Below are 17,847 nucleotides of genomic sequence, written 5' to 3'. Positions count from 1 at the left end.
TGTTTGTTTTCAGTTTCCTGTTTATTTGTGTAAGAAGGTTCAGAGAAGACGGGATCACTGCAGTCCATGAATCCATGTTTCAGCTCGTTCAAAGTGCAGCAGCCAGAGTCAAAGACCAAAACCAGTCAAAGAGACCAGCATCACACTCAGTTCAGCATGTTTGCATCAGCTTCCTGTGTCTGTTAGAACCCATTTAAAACGTTATGACCAGTTTACAGCTGTGAATAGTTTGGCTCCTCCAGTCTCTCCCTGTTTGCTCCCAGCTGCTGCCTAGAGGTCTTTAGGGGTCACACATCTGAAACAGACCCACAGAAAACCTGAACTCAACGTGCATGATTGATTTTGATGCACCTAAAATGCTGTCGACATAAAGAGACCCAAACAGCTGCAGTGATGATCTGTCAATCAACAAGCAGCTGTGGTGGAAAACAACGGCGACATAAAACTAGAGAAGGCAGATTCTGAAGAAATGATGGTGTGAATGCCGGGAAGCTGAAGCTGAACTGCAAAGAACATTAACTTTATTAAAAAAAACCTATATTTGTATTTCAAAAAAACTAAAAATGCTTTCATGAACTGACTTAACAGGAACTGTACTACATGTTTCTCACCTTGACCTTCTTCTATGGGCCCGAATCAGTTTTCTGTTCTGATCCCAACACATCTGGGTAAATTACTAAGTAGGCACTCAAACTACAAAACACTAAAGTACTTTGATACTAAATATTGTACTGTATCAAATATAAATGACAAAGTCCTATCATCATGTATTTGAAATACATATTTTAAATAGATTTATCATAAATACTGCATATCCCTAAAACTGCATTGCTGGCTTAACTTTGAAAGGAGACTGAAGGAGTACAAAGAGTTGGAAAAGTGGGAAAGGGATGAAGGATGCAAAATGTAGTGAAAGCAACAAACAACAAAGTTTACTTAGCAGTTACATCAGACAGCCGATGAGGCAATTTGTGGAAAACAATTACAATAAATACTCGAATCAAAGCTCATTTTGGAGCGAACAAGTGTGGATGTGTAAAGCTCTCTGAAAAAGAAACATCCAGGTTTTAGTGTTTGCTTTTCCTTTCTTTTATTTGTGAACGACATCTGAGATACGTTGACTTCCCTCAGGACTGTTCAGGCTCCACCGCTGGAGAAGATTTCTTATGACAAAAATCTGAGGAGACAAGAGGAGAATCATTTATAATATTACTGCTGACACAGAAAGAAGTTATTTTTTTTACGTGGAAGCTCCTTCTCCTGTCCTGCTTTCCAGAAGAGAAGCGGCAATGTTGGCGTGTTATCATGGTGTGTGTGTGTGTGTGTGTGTGAACACGGTCAAACTCACGCGATGAAAGTGATCAGAACAGTTTCAAATGACATACTACTTTGAAAAGCAATATGCAGTATCTAGTACATACTGCGGTCGCCGGTAGTTTGTAGTTGGTGTGAACTGGAGGTTCCGAGTTTGAAAGACATTGTCCAGGTGCATGATGGGAATTGTGGGATCCAGTCTTTGTTGGGCAAAAAGTCAGGAAGCGATTTGCAATTGCTATTTGTGTCAGAGGTCGCACGCCTCTGGAGCAACGAGGGGTATTTAACAGAAAAGTCTGAGTAAGGTGGTGGTTGGGCCAGAAACTGGACTTTAAACCAGTAGGCCTGTGTTTGTTTCCTGTGAGACAAAATGTCAAGATGGAATGTTTTTATTTAAGTTATGCAAGTAACATAGTTATTTTAACCCACATCGTGATCTTTTCCTAAACCTAACCAAGTACTTTTGGTGCCTAAACCTAACTGCAACATTTCACAACGTTAACACATACATGTATTCTGAAAGTCTAACCAGACATTGCATATTAATGTTGCTAACTTGACCACTGTCACACTGTGCGTGTCAGTTTTGCTTTGTTCATTTAGTTCCAGTCAGGTTATTTGTAGTCTGTTTTAGTATCTGTCATAGTGTTTTGGGTTCTGTCCTGCGTCCAGTATCTGTTCTATAGTCTGTTGTGTTTTGGGTTTCACTCATGTCCATCTGTCTTTTTGGAGTCTTTGTTCCTAGTCCTGTGCCTTAGTTCATGTCGTTGTAGTATTTGTTTAGTCTGCTCGGTACTCTGTGTTCTCGTTTGTTTGTCGGTTATGATCCCAGTGTTATAGTTGGTCTGTTTACATGGGCTTCTGTTGTCTGAGTTAGATTCTTGTCTGGTATTTTGTTACATGTGTTCTGTCTGTGTTGGTCACTTTGCCCCATGTCTGCCTGCCTCTCTCTCTTTTCCCTGCTCTCTCTCTGCCTGCCTGTGTCTCGTTAGTCTCATGTCAGTCACCTGTGTTGCTCCCGCCCTGCTCGTTAGTCCCTGTATATATTCCTGGTGTTTCTAGTCTTTGTTGGGTCATTACAGTGTGTTGTAGTGTTGTCTGCTCAGTCTTGTCTTGCTCGCTCGCTCTTTCCCCACCAGTTGTTTGGATTTTGGATTGTACACCTGTTTCTGGACTTTTCTGTTGGATTACCTTGTTTGTTTGGATTTTGGATTTGGACTCTGCCACTACGTTGTAGGGCCAGTCGGCCTTCTTGTCCTGCATTTTGGTCCACCAACCTGCTTATCCTGCTCTACCCTACACCCACCGTGACAACCACGGAGCCCTAAACATCCAAACACTATACTAAAGGGTATCCAGGACATTAAAAAGTGACACCAAGCGTCCATATGTGTCGAGTTGGGAGTGAGAATGTGTTGGATTACTTTCTGATGAACACTTGGCACCTTCTGATCTGACCAATCAGCAGTAACGGACGTCCTGCTAATGTCACAGAAGTTGTCTTAGAGGGTGTTAGGAGCAGTTTACAGTTTAAGAGTTATTTCTGTAAGTGAAACCTGAACCGCTGCAAAGAGCTCACTGTTTTTCATGAACGTAGCTCTTACATGACAGAAAGTGAGCGCTGGTGAACAGAGTCAGACATCTACAAAGACCTCATGCTTACAACACAAATTTAATGTTTTAGAAGCTTTCTTATTATGACCAGAAGAAGTGAATGTAGCTAGATGGCGTCCTGCTTCTTAATCCTGACAACTAAACTCTGATTGGCCAATTGTTCATCAGTAAGGTAAAGATCCATCAAAGGGCAGCAGCCCTGTTCTGATCAATGAAAACATCTGACATGTAGGCGGGGATTCAGAGGTCTACAGGGTGAGAAGTGGGGCTCATCATGAGACTCCACACAGAACAAACCCACATTCAAACCCAGAACCGGTGCGCTCCACGACCAGAGCTCGTTCACACAAACTGACCTGCGGCTCCGTCGTAGCTGAACGGTTTGTCGTGAGGAAATCCCAGACACTCGGCCAGTTTGTGATGATCGCCGTGGGCCGCTTTCTGCTGCTCAACATCCCGATGCTGCCCCTCCCTTCCTGATTCACACACACACAAAACATACATGTCATGAGTTTAATTTAATCACATACAAACTGAATAAAGACAGAGAATGAGAAATGACAGACTTTCCACTGATTTTTCCAAAATGTATGTATCTAAAGATAGAAAGATGAATGTGAATAGTAATTGAATGACTAATTATTCTGAATTATTTGTGTGTGTTGTGAGTTTACTGTAGATGAGCAGGAATCGGCCCACGCTGCCTCTGTAGACCAACACCAGACAGTCAGAGCAGCTCTCATGGAAATCCACTTTGCCTGAGTCGTTGTACGGACGAACAACTCCGTCTATCTCCGAGACTAAAACACACACACACACACACACACACACACACACACACACACACACACACACACACACACACACACACACACACACACACACACACACACACACACACACACACACACACAATCAGTACACAACAACAATGGTAATACAATAATATCAAAATCATAAACAGTAACACGAAGAGGAAGAATAATTAGAAAGAAGAAACAGTCGTATTAATAACAAACATGAATATTTACCATAATGATGATTACATTAATATTTGTATTTAACTGCTGTTACCACCACTACATAACATGTACCTACACATCTATACTTATACTATGTTATACCTATGCCCATTCCACAATATGTATACTATAATACTATACTATAATCTATTAAATCTTTTAATATTTGTTATAATATATTTATTTCATTTTATTTATTCTAATTTAACCGCATTTAAGTTAGTTAAAAACAATTCTTATTTTGTTAATAATAATATTTATAAGCCTTCCAATCACCTCACCAAAACAAACTATTGTCATTATCAAGTTATGTTTTCTCAGCTGGAAAGAAAAAAAAAACAAAAAAAAACAAATGCTGAAGCAAAAAAAGCCCAATTCACCGATAAGGACATTTTGTCCTCACTACTTCAAGGACTGCTTGAAGGTTCAGGTTAGAAACAGGTTTAGCTTTGAGAGGTGGATGATGTTTTTCACTTAGTCGTGATGGTTAAGGGTAGCTTTAGGGTTAGGAAATGTATTATGTTAGTAATGGTACATGTATAAATGTGTGTGTTAATGTGACTCACTGGAGGCGTGGGTGTGCAGTGTGTGGTGGTCAGAGTCGGAGGGGTCGGAGGGCATCGTCATCTTGATTAGGTACTGAGAACACGGCTTATCACTGAAAATGACACAACAACCTGCTGACATCTAGTTGAACTCAGGTTTATCCAAGGGCTAAATAAGAGACCGGAAATGATGCAGTACGTCTGCTAACAAGGGCGCAATAATGCAGTCTAATATCGGGTAAATCGATTTACCCTTAAGGGTACACTAGGAAACAACGCAAAAAGCCCCAGCAGCTGCTTTACCTTTTGGTGGGAACGGGGTCACCTTTTTCTACACTGAACAACTGACACTCCCACATGACACTCATCTGTACATCGACACCGCTCATTCTGCCGGTTTGGGAGGTTTCTATAATGGAAGAAGGTTTGCAGTGAATACCAGGTCGCTTTCTCCACACACAAAATCTAGCACTTACCTTCAACATGTTAATAACCATGATAGTCGTTCGATCTCCTCACCTTGACCTTTGTTGTCACCTACACCCATCAAAGGATGGCTATCAAATACACACCATCAAGGTTTACCTCAGCTTCTTCTCCAAACTCCTAAATAGCTGCCTCACCCATCCACAGATAACTTTGCTATTGAGCCAGCCCCAAATCCTCAACGCTTAACACAGACCTGCCATCAGTCTGCATCCACACATCTGCTTTGATACAGATCAGAGGTGCTCACAAGGCTTTCAGCTAGAGTCCAAGTCAAGTCTCAAGTCTCTGAGCTAGAGTCCAAGTCAAGTCTCAAGTCTGTGAGCTAGAGTCCAAGTCAAGTCTCATGTCTCTGAGCTAGAGTCCAAGTCAAGTCTCATGTCTCTGAGCTAGAGTCCAAGTCAAGTCTCAAGTCTCTGAGCTAGAGTCCAAGTCAAGTCTCAAGTCACTGAGCTAGAGTCCAAGTCAAGTCTCAAGTCTGTGAGCTAGAGGCCAAGTCAAGTCTCAAGTCTTGTCTCAAGTCACTCATGGTTATAATGAATGTTGTATCACCTGCTGAGTTTAAACCTTATTACACTGAATAGCTAAAAGGGATTCTGTAACTGTAGCCTGTTTTTCACTTACAGAGCACAACCATGTAGCCTAATGTGTCTACAGCTAAGGACAGCTTATAAACTACTGTAAGTCAACACATCCCCCAAACTCTCAAACCAGTGTTACGTTAACTAACATTGTCTGTGAAGGTTCTCAGTCATCCAGGTCATAGTTATCCAACAAAGGTTGAGGTCAAGGGCAGCTGGACTTGGTAGAAGAAACTAGAAGACGTTTCGTCCCTCATCCAAGAGACTTCTTCAGTTCTGACTGACTGGTAGGGAAACTCAGCTCGTTAGCTAAATGCTCCGTATTTGTATAGCGCCTTTCTAGTCTTTTCGACCACTCAAAGCGCTTTTACACTACATCTACATCTGCATTCACATTCATACACTGAGCCTAAGTGCTCAAACGGAAACTAACATTCACACTCACTCATACACTGGCGGAATAGCCGCCAGGAGCAAATTCAGCATCTTGCCCAAGGACACTTCGACACGCAACCAGGGGGAGCCAGGGATTGAACCACCGACCTTCCGATTAACGGCCAACCCGCTGTACCTCCTGAGCCACAGCCGCCCCTTAAGATCATCGATACCGCTGGTTCGTTAGTGCTCCTGGCTGTGGAAACGACAGTCGCCATGGTCGTTTAACTAACGTTAAATAAAACTTCCATTCAGTCAATAAGTAGAGGCTGCAGTCACCATCTGGCAAGTGAAATACTGCATGTTATGGGTCGTATTGGCCATTTAAAGGTATTTTAACAGCCAGTAAATTAATGGGTAAAAGAGTCATAAGGATAATTGTAAAAGAGCTCATGTCTTCATTTTAAATATAACTCAGCAGTAAGTTATGTTAAGCACCGTCTTCAGTCTTATTAGACATAGGCTTACCAAACACATAATCCAACAGGCTTCTATTATTGCCTATACTCACGTAAATGTCAGGCCTGGTTACGCTATAAACTGCAAAAACTTATTTGGCCACATTTGTGATTATTCTGTTAAAAGAAACGGTAAAGTTTTACAAAGACAAACCTTTGCTGTTACCACAGACATAAAGTGATGTTTATTTGCATGTTATGTCGGCGGTCACCTGTGTTTGTTGTCCTCTGTCACATGTGGCCTCGCTCAGTACATACGTAGTTTTGTTATGTAGGCAGGTTATAGGTAACGCAGGGAACGGAATAACCGCGCGCTCATGAGACGTTTCCCAAAAATAAACATTGTTCACGAGTCCTGCACCTCGAGTCCAAGTCAAGTCTGAAGTCTTTCGAGGTCAAGTCTCAAGTCTCTGATACAGATACAACATCCCCCATGTTGCTTGATCCTCCATATTCATTGCTTCTACTCTTGACTTCAGCCCATGCCGTCACGTCTGCCTTTCAGACGTGTCTCATTTCTCAGATGACACCATGGTTTTCTACTTGAACAATAAAACCAATCAACCCATTCAGCTTACACCTGACTTTTTCTTCAAGGTCTAATCATCAAGCATTTTCAAATTCCAGATCATGACCAAGACAGACCCTGTCTTCATCTGAGTTGGATAAGTGGCTACTTGATCTGGTTCCACCAGAACTTCTGCCACATTACTTTGGTCACTTCAAATGGCATCCCAGAACACTACTTACAAATCACGGGCCACTGATCCTCTCAAGCGAACCACCGCTACATTCATTCAGATCTGAAAGATCTCAGTCTTGTCTCAAGTAACTGGAGGCTTTGGGATGATTCCCCACCGAAGCCTCCCCGCAACGCAGCAGCAAACCAAAGAAGTACAAGTGAGTTCAGGCCTCATACACAATCTTGTTGTCATCTTGTTGAATGTGTAGTCCTTGCTAGTGAAAGTCATTTCTAATGAAAGCACTCACAGGAACATGTTTCTCTCCTTGTACATGATGGTTTTGTTGTCAGGGAGAAGTTGGAGCTCGACGTGGGAGCTGGAGAAGTTTACCAGGTCGAAGTCTTGCAGATCGTCAGAGACAGCCCAGACCAGAACCCAGTCCCCGAAAATCTGCAGGAGCACGGGGGACAGGCCAGAGTCAGACAGAGCTAAAGCTACCACTGAGGACAGTGAATGTCCGTCCTGTCTTCTCTGCAAAGATTTTCCACCACTGCGGACCAGACTGAAACATCTCAGCAGCTGTTGGATAGCTTGTGAGTAAATGTGGTTCAGACTTCATATTCCCCCCAGGACTAACTGTAATAATGTTCCTCTGAACTTTCATGTAGCGCCTTCATCAGGTCACCATGTTAAGGTGTCCAATACTTAAACATCAACATGTTAGCATGCTAAAACAGTAGACTAAGATGGTGAACATGGTAAGATCAACATGTTAGCATTTTCATTGTTAGCATGTTAGCCTGCTGAAAGTTGTATTGAGTTGGATTAAACTAAAATATTTGACTGTTAAAGATCGGTCCCCCAGGAGTGATGGATGGTTGGTCTCAGGCACCAAGCTGACCACAAACAGACTCACCTTGTCCAGGTCTTTCATTAGCAGCTTTTTAGTCAGACCGTCACAGTCTTCGGGGGTTGGCGCTGCACTGGTGCCAACTGCCGTCACCAGCAGCAGCAGCATTGCTCGCTTCACAACAACCATCCTGCTCTGAGACCAAAAACAAACACACCCTGCTCTGTCAGGACAGCAGAACGAGAGGAGTGTTTATAACGGTCTGAATTGGTACAAAGTGTGTGTACACAGACTGTTACTGAACTCTGATCGACCCTTTGTTTCCATTCTGGTTCGTTTTCTGTATTTCTGTTTAACCCTCTGAACCCCACAATCACCACAATGACACCGTTCATCATAAAATAGCCAGAAGCTGGAAAAACATCTTGAAAGATCATCTTCATGCTCCTGCTCCACTCCAAATGGAGAAGGAAACCAGCCAGGCCTGATTATTTAACTGCAATTATGCAACTGGGACTTTGTACAAGGTTTATTTGGGATTATAACATTTACCATCAATGCCAGAGCAAATTATTAGATAGTCTAAAAGATCTCCATCGATCCAGTCAAAGGTTTTCTTCAAAACAAGCTCATGTGATTTCACCCTCTTGTTGTCTAGCTCTCACCAAAGTTAAAATATGGTCAATACCTCTCTGCTCTTCCAGGAAACTATCGGCCAAATACAATTCGGATGAGACGTTAACCGAGGTCCTGACTCACTGTGGTCATTAAAGATCCCACGGCACTTGCAAACAGTAGGGGGTTCCCCAGGGTTCTGGCAAAATTCCCAACCAGGCTTTCACCATCTGGCCGTCTAATCATCCCCCGTAGTAATTGGCTCCATGTTTCCCTCCCTCTCTGCCTCAAGCTGATGTGTGGTGAGCGTTCTGGCGCTAAATGGCTGCGGTGCATCACCCAGGTGGGTGCTACACATTGGCGGTGGTTGAGGTGAGGCCCCCCCACTTCACTGTGAAGCGCTTTGAGTTTCAGTGATAAAGCGCTTTATAAATGTAATGCATTATTTACAATCTATAAACTGTACCGATCAAGCTGATACCTCTGTACTTGAATGGAACTGTGATTGGGCTGGATTCTGAATAATTCCATTCTGAAAGTACATTTGATATATTCAACATATTAGGAGGTTTACAAGCTCATCGTCCTCATGATTACAGATACAGACAGACTGTTCTACTGACCAACACACTGATGAAGGCTTTTAGTTTTTAGTTAAAGTTTCTCTTTATTGTCATTTTTGAATAAAGTTTGCAGTCGTTAATCAAGAACAAAATACCAACAAGTAACTTAATGAATCCACTGTTTTTATTTAACAGTTGTTCTTGTATGTGGAGTCTGAGCCTTATTAATGAAAAACATGAATAGTGACAGAAATATATCATTTCATTTTATTTGGGTGATATTCCCATAATGCTTTGGGGGGATGTAAACAGGATGTCTAATGTTTTTTGTATTTGTTATATTTATTATTAGTTAGCAGTGAACCCCTGGATGTCCAGATACCGATCAATGGATTCCTGCCATACTGAAGAAAACTTAAAGAAAACTTGTAATCGGAGATACAGATAATAATACCGGAAAGTGTAAGTGACACAGATTTATGACACAAACCGCAGCAATCTGTCAGAAAGTGTACAGTAGTTTACAGTATCTTAATCTCCTCCATGAGCTGTAAGTCACTGCTGCAGCTCCACCTGCAGACACACTACAATAATGACCTCCTGTTGTTGGGGTTAGTGGGTGACTTTGCCTCACCTCTCTCCCTCCTCTCTCACCTTTAATGCTCCCGCTCACCACGGGGGAGGCGCCTCACAGTTTGAAAACCTTGTTGAATCATTTTATTAGATCATAAAAAACACTGAATAAAAAACTTTGGCCACACGCTTGATATTTGAGTCATTTTTTGTCTCTTTATTTTCTCAGTTTCAGGTTGAAATATTTTTTAAACTTCAGTTGAAGGTAATCTTAATGCTCTCGCCTTCATCACAGAAACCTGCAGAGTGGAAGACAAAGAGAAAGAAATCAGTTCTGTCTGATAGCACACATCCTGATTACATTGTTCGAGCAGACAGGTTTAAAGGTCGAGCACCGTTCTTGGGGTCGTAGTGGTAGTCTGGTTCTCCGGAGAAGCCGAGGCAGCTTGCCTGCTGCTTGAAACGCTCCAAGTCTGAGTCCTTCAAGGTCGACTCGCTGCCTGGAAACAACAAAAACAAAATGGATGAATGTTTGGGATAGGAAATGAGTGAGTTACTCTCTCTGGTTCGTTCCATCCTACCCAGCAGATAAACAGCCCGACTGATGACCTCCTCCTCTGGAAAGGTGCCACCAACTTTCAGAAGTTGATGAATCTTGTTGAGGTTTCTGGCGGTGTTGTTGATGCTGAAGACCAGACAGCCTTGGCAGCTCGGCAGCACGTGGAACTCAGAGGTGATGTTAGGTACTGGGGACAGAAACATATTCAGAAAATTCTAACAAAACACCGGCAATGTCCGATGGAAACAGATGATTTAGCTCATACACTGAAAACATCAGAACATGTGCCTTGTTAAATCGTACTGTGGAAACTGATTTTGTGCTTGACGTAATGCAACCACAGACACGCCACTCAAAGAATCCTCAATACACCTCTACAACTCCCACTCCCAACGCCTGCTTTTAACAGCTGAGGGTGGGAAACATATTTCAGCCAATCGTGCAGTTTAACCTTATTTTGGGGAAAACTTTTTTTTTTTATCAGATGTTACTGCTGAGACCTGTGAAAGTGCAGTTTGGTGACTGTTAAGAAACAGGAAGCACTCAACATATCCTGCAAATTTAGTATTAATTCCTCAGTCCCTTGGGGATAAACAGCTTTCCGGGGGCGCGGCCTGCTTTCGACCCTGTGCTCACAGTTTGTCTGTGTTTCTAAACGTTTTTACCTGCTAGCATTTTAAAGCTTTTTTCTATGAAATTTTTCGTCATGAAAATGGCTTTGTTATGGATACTACTTTGCCTATCAGCATTTGGAACTGGGGATTGTTTCAGGCCGTCAAGACTACCTCATTTACACTCGTGATCGGTGTAGCTCCACCAACTCTTCCTGTCGATTGTATGGAAATCCGACGGCCTGCTGAATGGCCAGAAGGGAAGAAGAAAGCAAAGAAAAAGCGAGGCTCAAGGGGAGGTGTGAGGCACCGACTTTGGAGACGCGGCAATAGATTCCCATTGCCTGTCATCACTCTGACCAATGTTCGATCGGTAAGCAACAAACTTGATGAAATGGTGTTAAGAGCAGAACATGACTGTGAATTCAGACAAAGCAACCTCGTGTGTTTGACAGAATCATGGCTTAAAAACCATCATGACACTCCAACTCTAGCCGGGTACACTATCATAGGAGCAGACAGAAATGAGTGTAGCTCACGCAAATCAATCGGAGGGGGTTGTGTTTATTTGTCGACAATCGTTGGGCTACACAATATTGTGTTCGGGAGCAGGTGTGCACACCGGCTGTATCCTTTCGACCATTCTACCTCCCGCGAGAGTTTGGTCAAATTACTATTATTGAGTTATAATGATGCACTTGCCCGCTCTGCTGATCAGCCTGTCTTTGTCCTTGGGGACTTTAACTCATGTAACTTGTCTACACATCTGCCCACTGTTCATCAATATGTTGACTGTCCTACACGGTTAAATCGGACCCTTGACCGCTGCTACGGAAATATCTCTGAGGCATATAAAGCAGTGTGTAGACCACCTCTAGGGAAATCCGATCACAATATAATTCATCTCCTGCCTAAATATAAAGCCATGCTCAAAAGGACAAAACCAGTTATCAAGCAGATACAGATGTGGTCTGAAGCAAACAAAGATCAACTCAGAGACCATTTTGACAACACAAATTGGGACATCTTCTTTGAATCATGTCAGGATGGGAACGAACACACGGACACTATAACATCATATATTAAGTTCTGTGTGGACTGTGTATCTGAAACAAAGACTATCAGAATTTTCCAAAATAATAAACCCTGGGTTTCCAAAAAACTTAAAACCTGCCTTAATGAAAGAAAGATTGCCTTTTGTTCAGGCAACATGGAACTAGTGCAGGAAAAAAGGAAACAACTACGGGGGGGGACATCATTAGGGAACAAATTGAATACAAAAACAAACTAGAGAGTAAATTCTTCAGTGGGAATATAAAACAGGCTTGGGAGGGCTTAAACATCTTAATGGGAAAAAGTTGCAATAAGGGTGACAGTACTGTAGTTTGCAGTCAAAGTCTTGTAGATGTTCTTCTGTAGGTTTGATGCTGTGGATGATAAGGGTGAATGTGATGATATGTGTAAAAATCTTCCTATAGGCGCACCGATATTTATTACAGAAGATGCTGTTGTCAAAAGCCTTAATAAAATAAAACCGAATAAGGCCACTGGCCCAGATGGCCTGAAAGCCCGCTTACTTAAAGATTGTGCCTCACAATTAAAAGGTGTCTTTTCAAGGCTTTTAAACTTCCTTCTGGTTGCAGGTGTACCCTCGTCTTGGAAATTTTCTTTAATAAGGCCCATACCCAAAAAGCCTGGTGCATACAGGCCTGAAGATTTCCGACCTGTAGCTATCACCTCCATATTGTGTAAAACAATGGACAGAGTTCTGGTAGATCTCCTGACCTCCCAAATAACCACCATGTTAGATCCGCTGCAGTTTGCTTATAGAAGTGACAGGGGGACAGACGATGCCGTGCTGGTCCTTTTAGACTCTATTTCAAAACAGCTCGCACTCCCTAAAGGGCTAGCTAGAGTTCTATTCATAGACTTTAGTGCAGCATTTAATTCTATGAAGCTACATATTCTTCTGCAAAGACTAGCCAATATTAAGATAGATAAGGCCTTGGTTCTTTGGATCAGAGACTTTCTTTCCTGTCGCCCACAGAGGGTTTGTGTAAATAGCTTTTTGTCAGGAGTGCATACTATCACAAGGCAGCCTTCTTTCCCCTGTGCTTTTTTCTCTATTCACAAATGAATTTTCCATAAATAATAGTACCTTTTAAGCTGATAAAATATGCTGATGATGAGAAATCAATGTGGCAAAGACAAACAAGCTAATCTTTTGCAATAAGGAAGACATAACAACCGAGCCAGTTGTACTTAATGGTCAAGTAGTTGAAACTGGAAACAGTTAGGCACGTTTAGGCACGGTTCTCGACAAACATCTGAGTTTTATAGATAATACAGATTATATTTTTAAGAAATGTTCACAACGACTTAATCTCCTCAGAAGTCTGAACCGTCTGGGCGTTAGTGCTCAGATTATTGAACTACATCACACACATTGAAAGTGTTCTAACCTTTCATCTCTCTGCTTGGTTTGGTCATCTAAATTGCAAGCTTAAGAACAAGCTTAACAGGATAGTGTTAATGGCTAGTAAAATAGTAGGACATCCTCAAAAACATCTGACTCAAATATATTCTGACAGAAAAGGCTTGAAAAATCACTACAGACAGCACTCACCCTCTTTCTAGCCAGTTTGAGCTTCAGGGTGCCTCTCGCAAAAAGTACTTTTAGGAAATCTTTTGTCCCAAATGCTATTGGTATCCTGAATCAAACCAAGTCACTACAGCAAATGGATTACCCTGATGTATTTAAGTACATTTATTTATATGATATTTTTTGATCGTTTTTTTTGTTAATTTCCTTTACTCTGCTTGATGTTGTTTGAATGTTCATTTGTATATCTTGGTGAGCCAAAGAAAAATGTCCATCTTGGTGGACAATAAAGATTCATTCATTCCTCATCAGGAAAAAAGTGCGCCAGATAATGTTTTTAACACACTATAATTAGCTTTGTTAAACTTTATTAAAACATTTTTAATCAATGATTTTATAATCACTCACAATCTTAATTTCATGTTTTTAACTGAAACTTGGTTGGACCAAGATAACAGTGCAGCTGTCCTTATCGAGTCTACCCCTCCCAACTTCAGTTTTATGAGTGAAGCTAGAGTGCATAAGAGAGGAGGTGGAGTTGCCAGTTTGTTTAATGACTCCCTCCAATGCAAAAAGATGTCTTATGGGAATTTTGCTTCTTTTGAATATGTGGCTCTTCAGCTGAATTCCTCTTCTCGAGCTATTTTTCTAAATATCTACAGGCCCCCTAAATACTGTGCAAACTTTTTTGATGACTTTGGTGAACTGCTGTCTATAATCTGTATTGACTTTGACTGTGTGGTTATTGTTGGTGATTTTAACATATTAATGTTGACAACCCCCAGGACAGAGGGACTAAAGAACTGTGTGTTGTGTTCTTGATAATTATGGACTGACTCAACATGTGAGGGAGCCCACACACAATAAGGGGCACACTTTGGACTTGGTCATCTCCAAGGGTCTGGACATTTCCAAAGTTGTGGTGACTGATGTTGCTCTCTCTGATCATTCCTGTGTTTTCTTTGAGAGTGCTATCTGCGTGCACACAAATGTTGAAACAGAGGTAATCACTGAAAACACTAGTGAAAAATTTATTGAGGCTTTCTCCTCAACACCCGCCCTCTCATGGGTCTCAGTCAATGAGCTTGTAGATAATTTCAGTTCTAAAATTACAAATGTCATTGATGCCATTGCACCAGCCAAGGTGAAGGTGGTCTCTGGTAAGAGAAGATCTCCATGGAGAAATGCAAGGCGGTCCTTCTTCTCTGACATCATCACCAAAAACACTAATAATGCACGTGTCCTGTTTGCTACTGTGGACAGGCTAACCAACCCTCCTGTGTCTGTAGCCTCTGACCTTCTGTCCACCAGGGCCTGCAATGAATTTGGTTCCTTCTTCACAGACAAAATTCAAACAATTAGACAAGCAATTATTGCCTCCATGTCAGTAACAGGATATGTCTTGTCCCCGTGTCCACTTAAAAACAAGTCATATAGCATGAGACAATTTGATTCTATTAACCATAAAAACCTGGAGGACATAATACAACATCTGAAATCCTCCTCATGCTGCCTTGATATTCTGCCAACAGGTTTTTCCTAAAATGTGTCTAAATGCATGGCCTCAGATCTACTACAAATTGTCAACATGTCTCTCCTCTCAGTTTTTTTCCCACAGGCCCTGAAAACTGCAGTCATTAAGCCACTCTTAAAAAAGAGCAATCTAGACAGTTCACTAATGAGCAATTATAGGCCCATATCAAATCTCCCATTTTTAAGTAAAATCATTTAAAAGGCTGTTTTTCAACAGCTTGGTGCTTTCTTGGCACTAAATAAATGTTTTGATGTCTTCCTCTCAGGTTTTCGACCACACCACAGCACTGAGACGGCTATTGTTAAGGTCTTCAATGACATCCATTTAAACACTGACAGTGGCAGAATTTCAGTCTTATGTTGTCGACCACAACATATTACTAGACAGTCTTGAAAACTGGGTTGGACTTTCTGGCACAGTACTAAACTGGTTTGAATCCTACTTAAAGGACAGGGACTACTTTGTGTCTATAGGTAATCACACATCTGAGCTGACAAAAATTACATGTGGAGTTCCCCAAGGCTCCATTCTGGGGCCTCTTTTGTTTAACATTTACATGCTTCCACTGGCTCAGAATATGAAAAACAACAAACATATACATATGTAACCATAATTATGCAGATGACACACAGATTTACATAACCATATTACCAGGACTATGATCCCATACGGGTGCTGAGTAACTGTATTGAGCAGGTCAACGATTGGATGTGTCGGTATTCTCCAATTAAAAAAAGATAAAACCGAAGTTGAGCCAGGGAGGAACGATTGAAAGTCAGTGCTCGACTTCAATCTGTAATGTTAAGAACCACAAATCAAGCCAGAAATCTTGGTGTAGTCATGGACTCAGACCTGAATTTGAGGAGCCACATTAAGACAATTACAAAGTCAGCCTACTATCACCTGAAGAACATATCAAGGATTAAAGGTCTTATGTCTCAGCAGGACCTGGAAAAGCTTATCCATGCATTTATCTTAGTCGACTCGACTACTGTAACAGCGTCCTTACAGGCTCCCTAAGAAATCCATCAGACAGCTCCAGCTGATTCAGAACGCTGCTGCTCGAGTTCTCACTAAGACCATAAAGGTGGATCACATCACTCCAGTTCTGAGGTCTTTACATTGGCTTCCTGTATGTCAAAGAATTGATTTCAAAATCCTGCTGTTAGTTTATAAAGCACTAAATGGTTTAGGGCCAAAATACATTTCCGATCTTCTGATTCATTATGAACCATCCAGATTCTCTAAATCCAGATCCATTCAGTTATTATGCTCCGTATATCTGGAACAAACTCCCAGATAACTGCAGGTCTGTTGAAACAGTTCTTTTAAATTAAGACTGAAGACTTTTCTGCCTTTATTTAAATCACATGTAAGGCTGTAGATTAATATCGTCCACTGCACTGTGACTTTTACTGTCCTGTTTTTATTTCCTTTAAAATGTATTTTATCCTGTTTTATTTTCTATTTCACCCTTTTAAAAATGATATTTTAATGAGTTTTTGCTGCTTTCATGTTTTATGTTAACCACTTTGAATTGCCTTGTTGTTGAAATGTGCTGTACAAATAAACTTGCCTTGCCTTGCAGGCAACTGAAGGCTGCGGACGAAGTGTGATGCAGCTGTCCGATACATGACCTCCCCTGCTGGACTCTGCGACTTACAGAACTAACAAACATGTAGAAACTACTGATCAGGTTACTTACATGCTGCTCTCGCAGTGTCGCCATCAATAGTTACGTTGACTGTTGAGGTAAAGCAGGTTCCATTTCTGGAAAGAAAAAGAGAGGAAGAAGTGTTTGTATTTGGTCAGAGCTGTTTTTATCTTCTCGTCTATGTTGGTTTGAAAAGTTAAGATTCCTTCAGCTGATGCAGGCTGTGTGATACGTTTGAAAGCTCTGGAAAAGGCTAGTTAGTGGGCCTTGAGATGGGATTGTTACCTGTTAACACAAATGGCAACAACTGGGCAAACTCCACCCACTGTCCACTGTGATCTGTCTGGAAAAGATGCAACTAATCCATAAAGTGAGCGTCTAGGGTAATATTAGCAGGTCTGTCCTTCTCTGGTTTGGATTAAGGAACGTTTGACAATGACCACTTTGCCAAACTCATTGGTTCCATCTTCATTCTCATAATTATAAATCTTATTATCTAATTTAAGTTGTGCATTCCTATACTTGGTTGGTAAGTTAGCATCTAAATGATGTGTTATGAATAAAAAGTGGTTGAAATTGCAACTGACGTTCCACAGCAGTTTTATCTGCATAGCAGTGAGAGTAGCTGCTATGATTCTGAAATATGTTAGCCAGGAGCAGCATACAGACAGAAAGGGGAAGAAAATGGACCAAAGAAGGCAAAGTGATCACTGTTAGCGGGTGTTAAATGCAACACAACCTCATACCTAAAACACAGAGATCCCCAATGACTCCCAAAATGACATTTCTGACCTTTAGTACAACACATTAGGTTTAGGAAACAAAACCGGCTAGGCTTAGGGAAAGATCATGGTTTGTGTTAAAATAAGTATGTTACGTTACGTAACTCTCATCGGTTAACTTAAATAAGTCAGTGTTCACTTGGCTTCACGCCCTTTCTCATCCACACCTATCTATCTGACAATAAACGTAAATATGGGGCATAAAAGGCTGCTGCACATTCGACTTATACGGCCGTTTTTCTGGTGAGGACGGGCTGGTCAAATGTGTTGTAGGGTGATTCTTTACTCAAATCTTTATTTAATGATGATAAAAATATTATTTACAGAAGTTATTATGTTTATGTGTACAGTTGATGTCTTATTAAC

General features: G+C 41.4%; 2 protein-coding genes across 3 annotated transcripts in view; both read right to left on the bottom strand.

Moving 5' to 3' along the window:
• Nucleotides 1–907: 907 nt before the first annotated feature.
• Nucleotides 908–8,344, bottom strand: LOC119906928 (saxitoxin and tetrodotoxin-binding protein 2-like). Its single transcript, XM_038724390.1, has 6 exons — nucleotides 8,055–8,344; nucleotides 7,446–7,588; nucleotides 4,517–4,608; nucleotides 3,603–3,728; nucleotides 3,285–3,404; nucleotides 908–1,177 (listed from the first exon to the last, which is right to left on the bottom strand). The coding sequence occupies exons 1-6, from the start codon at nucleotides 8,175–8,177 to the stop codon at nucleotides 1,128–1,130; spliced, it is 654 nt and encodes a 217-aa protein (XP_038580318.1). The 5' UTR covers nucleotides 8,178–8,344; the 3' UTR covers nucleotides 908–1,127.
• Nucleotides 8,345–9,933: 1,589 nt separating this feature from the next.
• LOC119906930 overlaps nucleotides 9,934–17,847 on the bottom strand; it is a 29,280-nt gene continuing 21,366 nt past the window's right edge. For both annotated transcript variants that reach the window (XM_038724394.1, XM_038724395.1), the window contains 4 exons: nucleotides 16,751–16,815; nucleotides 10,321–10,485; nucleotides 10,135–10,239; nucleotides 9,934–10,038 (listed from right to left, as the gene is read on the bottom strand). In XM_038724394.1, coding sequence (XP_038580322.1) covers nucleotides 9,995–10,038; nucleotides 10,135–10,239; nucleotides 10,321–10,485; nucleotides 16,751–16,815 — 379 coding nt within the window. In that variant the 3' untranslated portion in view covers nucleotides 9,934–9,994. The remainder of the gene's footprint in view (nucleotides 10,039–10,134; nucleotides 10,240–10,320; nucleotides 10,486–16,750; nucleotides 16,816–17,847) is intronic.

Source organism: Micropterus salmoides, unplaced genomic scaffold (assembly GCF_014851395.1).
Source record: "Micropterus salmoides isolate LMB-PRFRI ecotype aquatic unplaced genomic scaffold, ASM1485139v1 Ms_hic_scaffold_17, whole genome shotgun sequence".
NCBI lineage: Eukaryota > Metazoa > Chordata > Actinopteri > Centrarchiformes > Centrarchidae > Micropterus > Micropterus salmoides.
The sequence above is the reverse complement of the archived record's forward strand: the minus strand, read 5'-3'. Positions and strand labels throughout refer to the sequence as shown.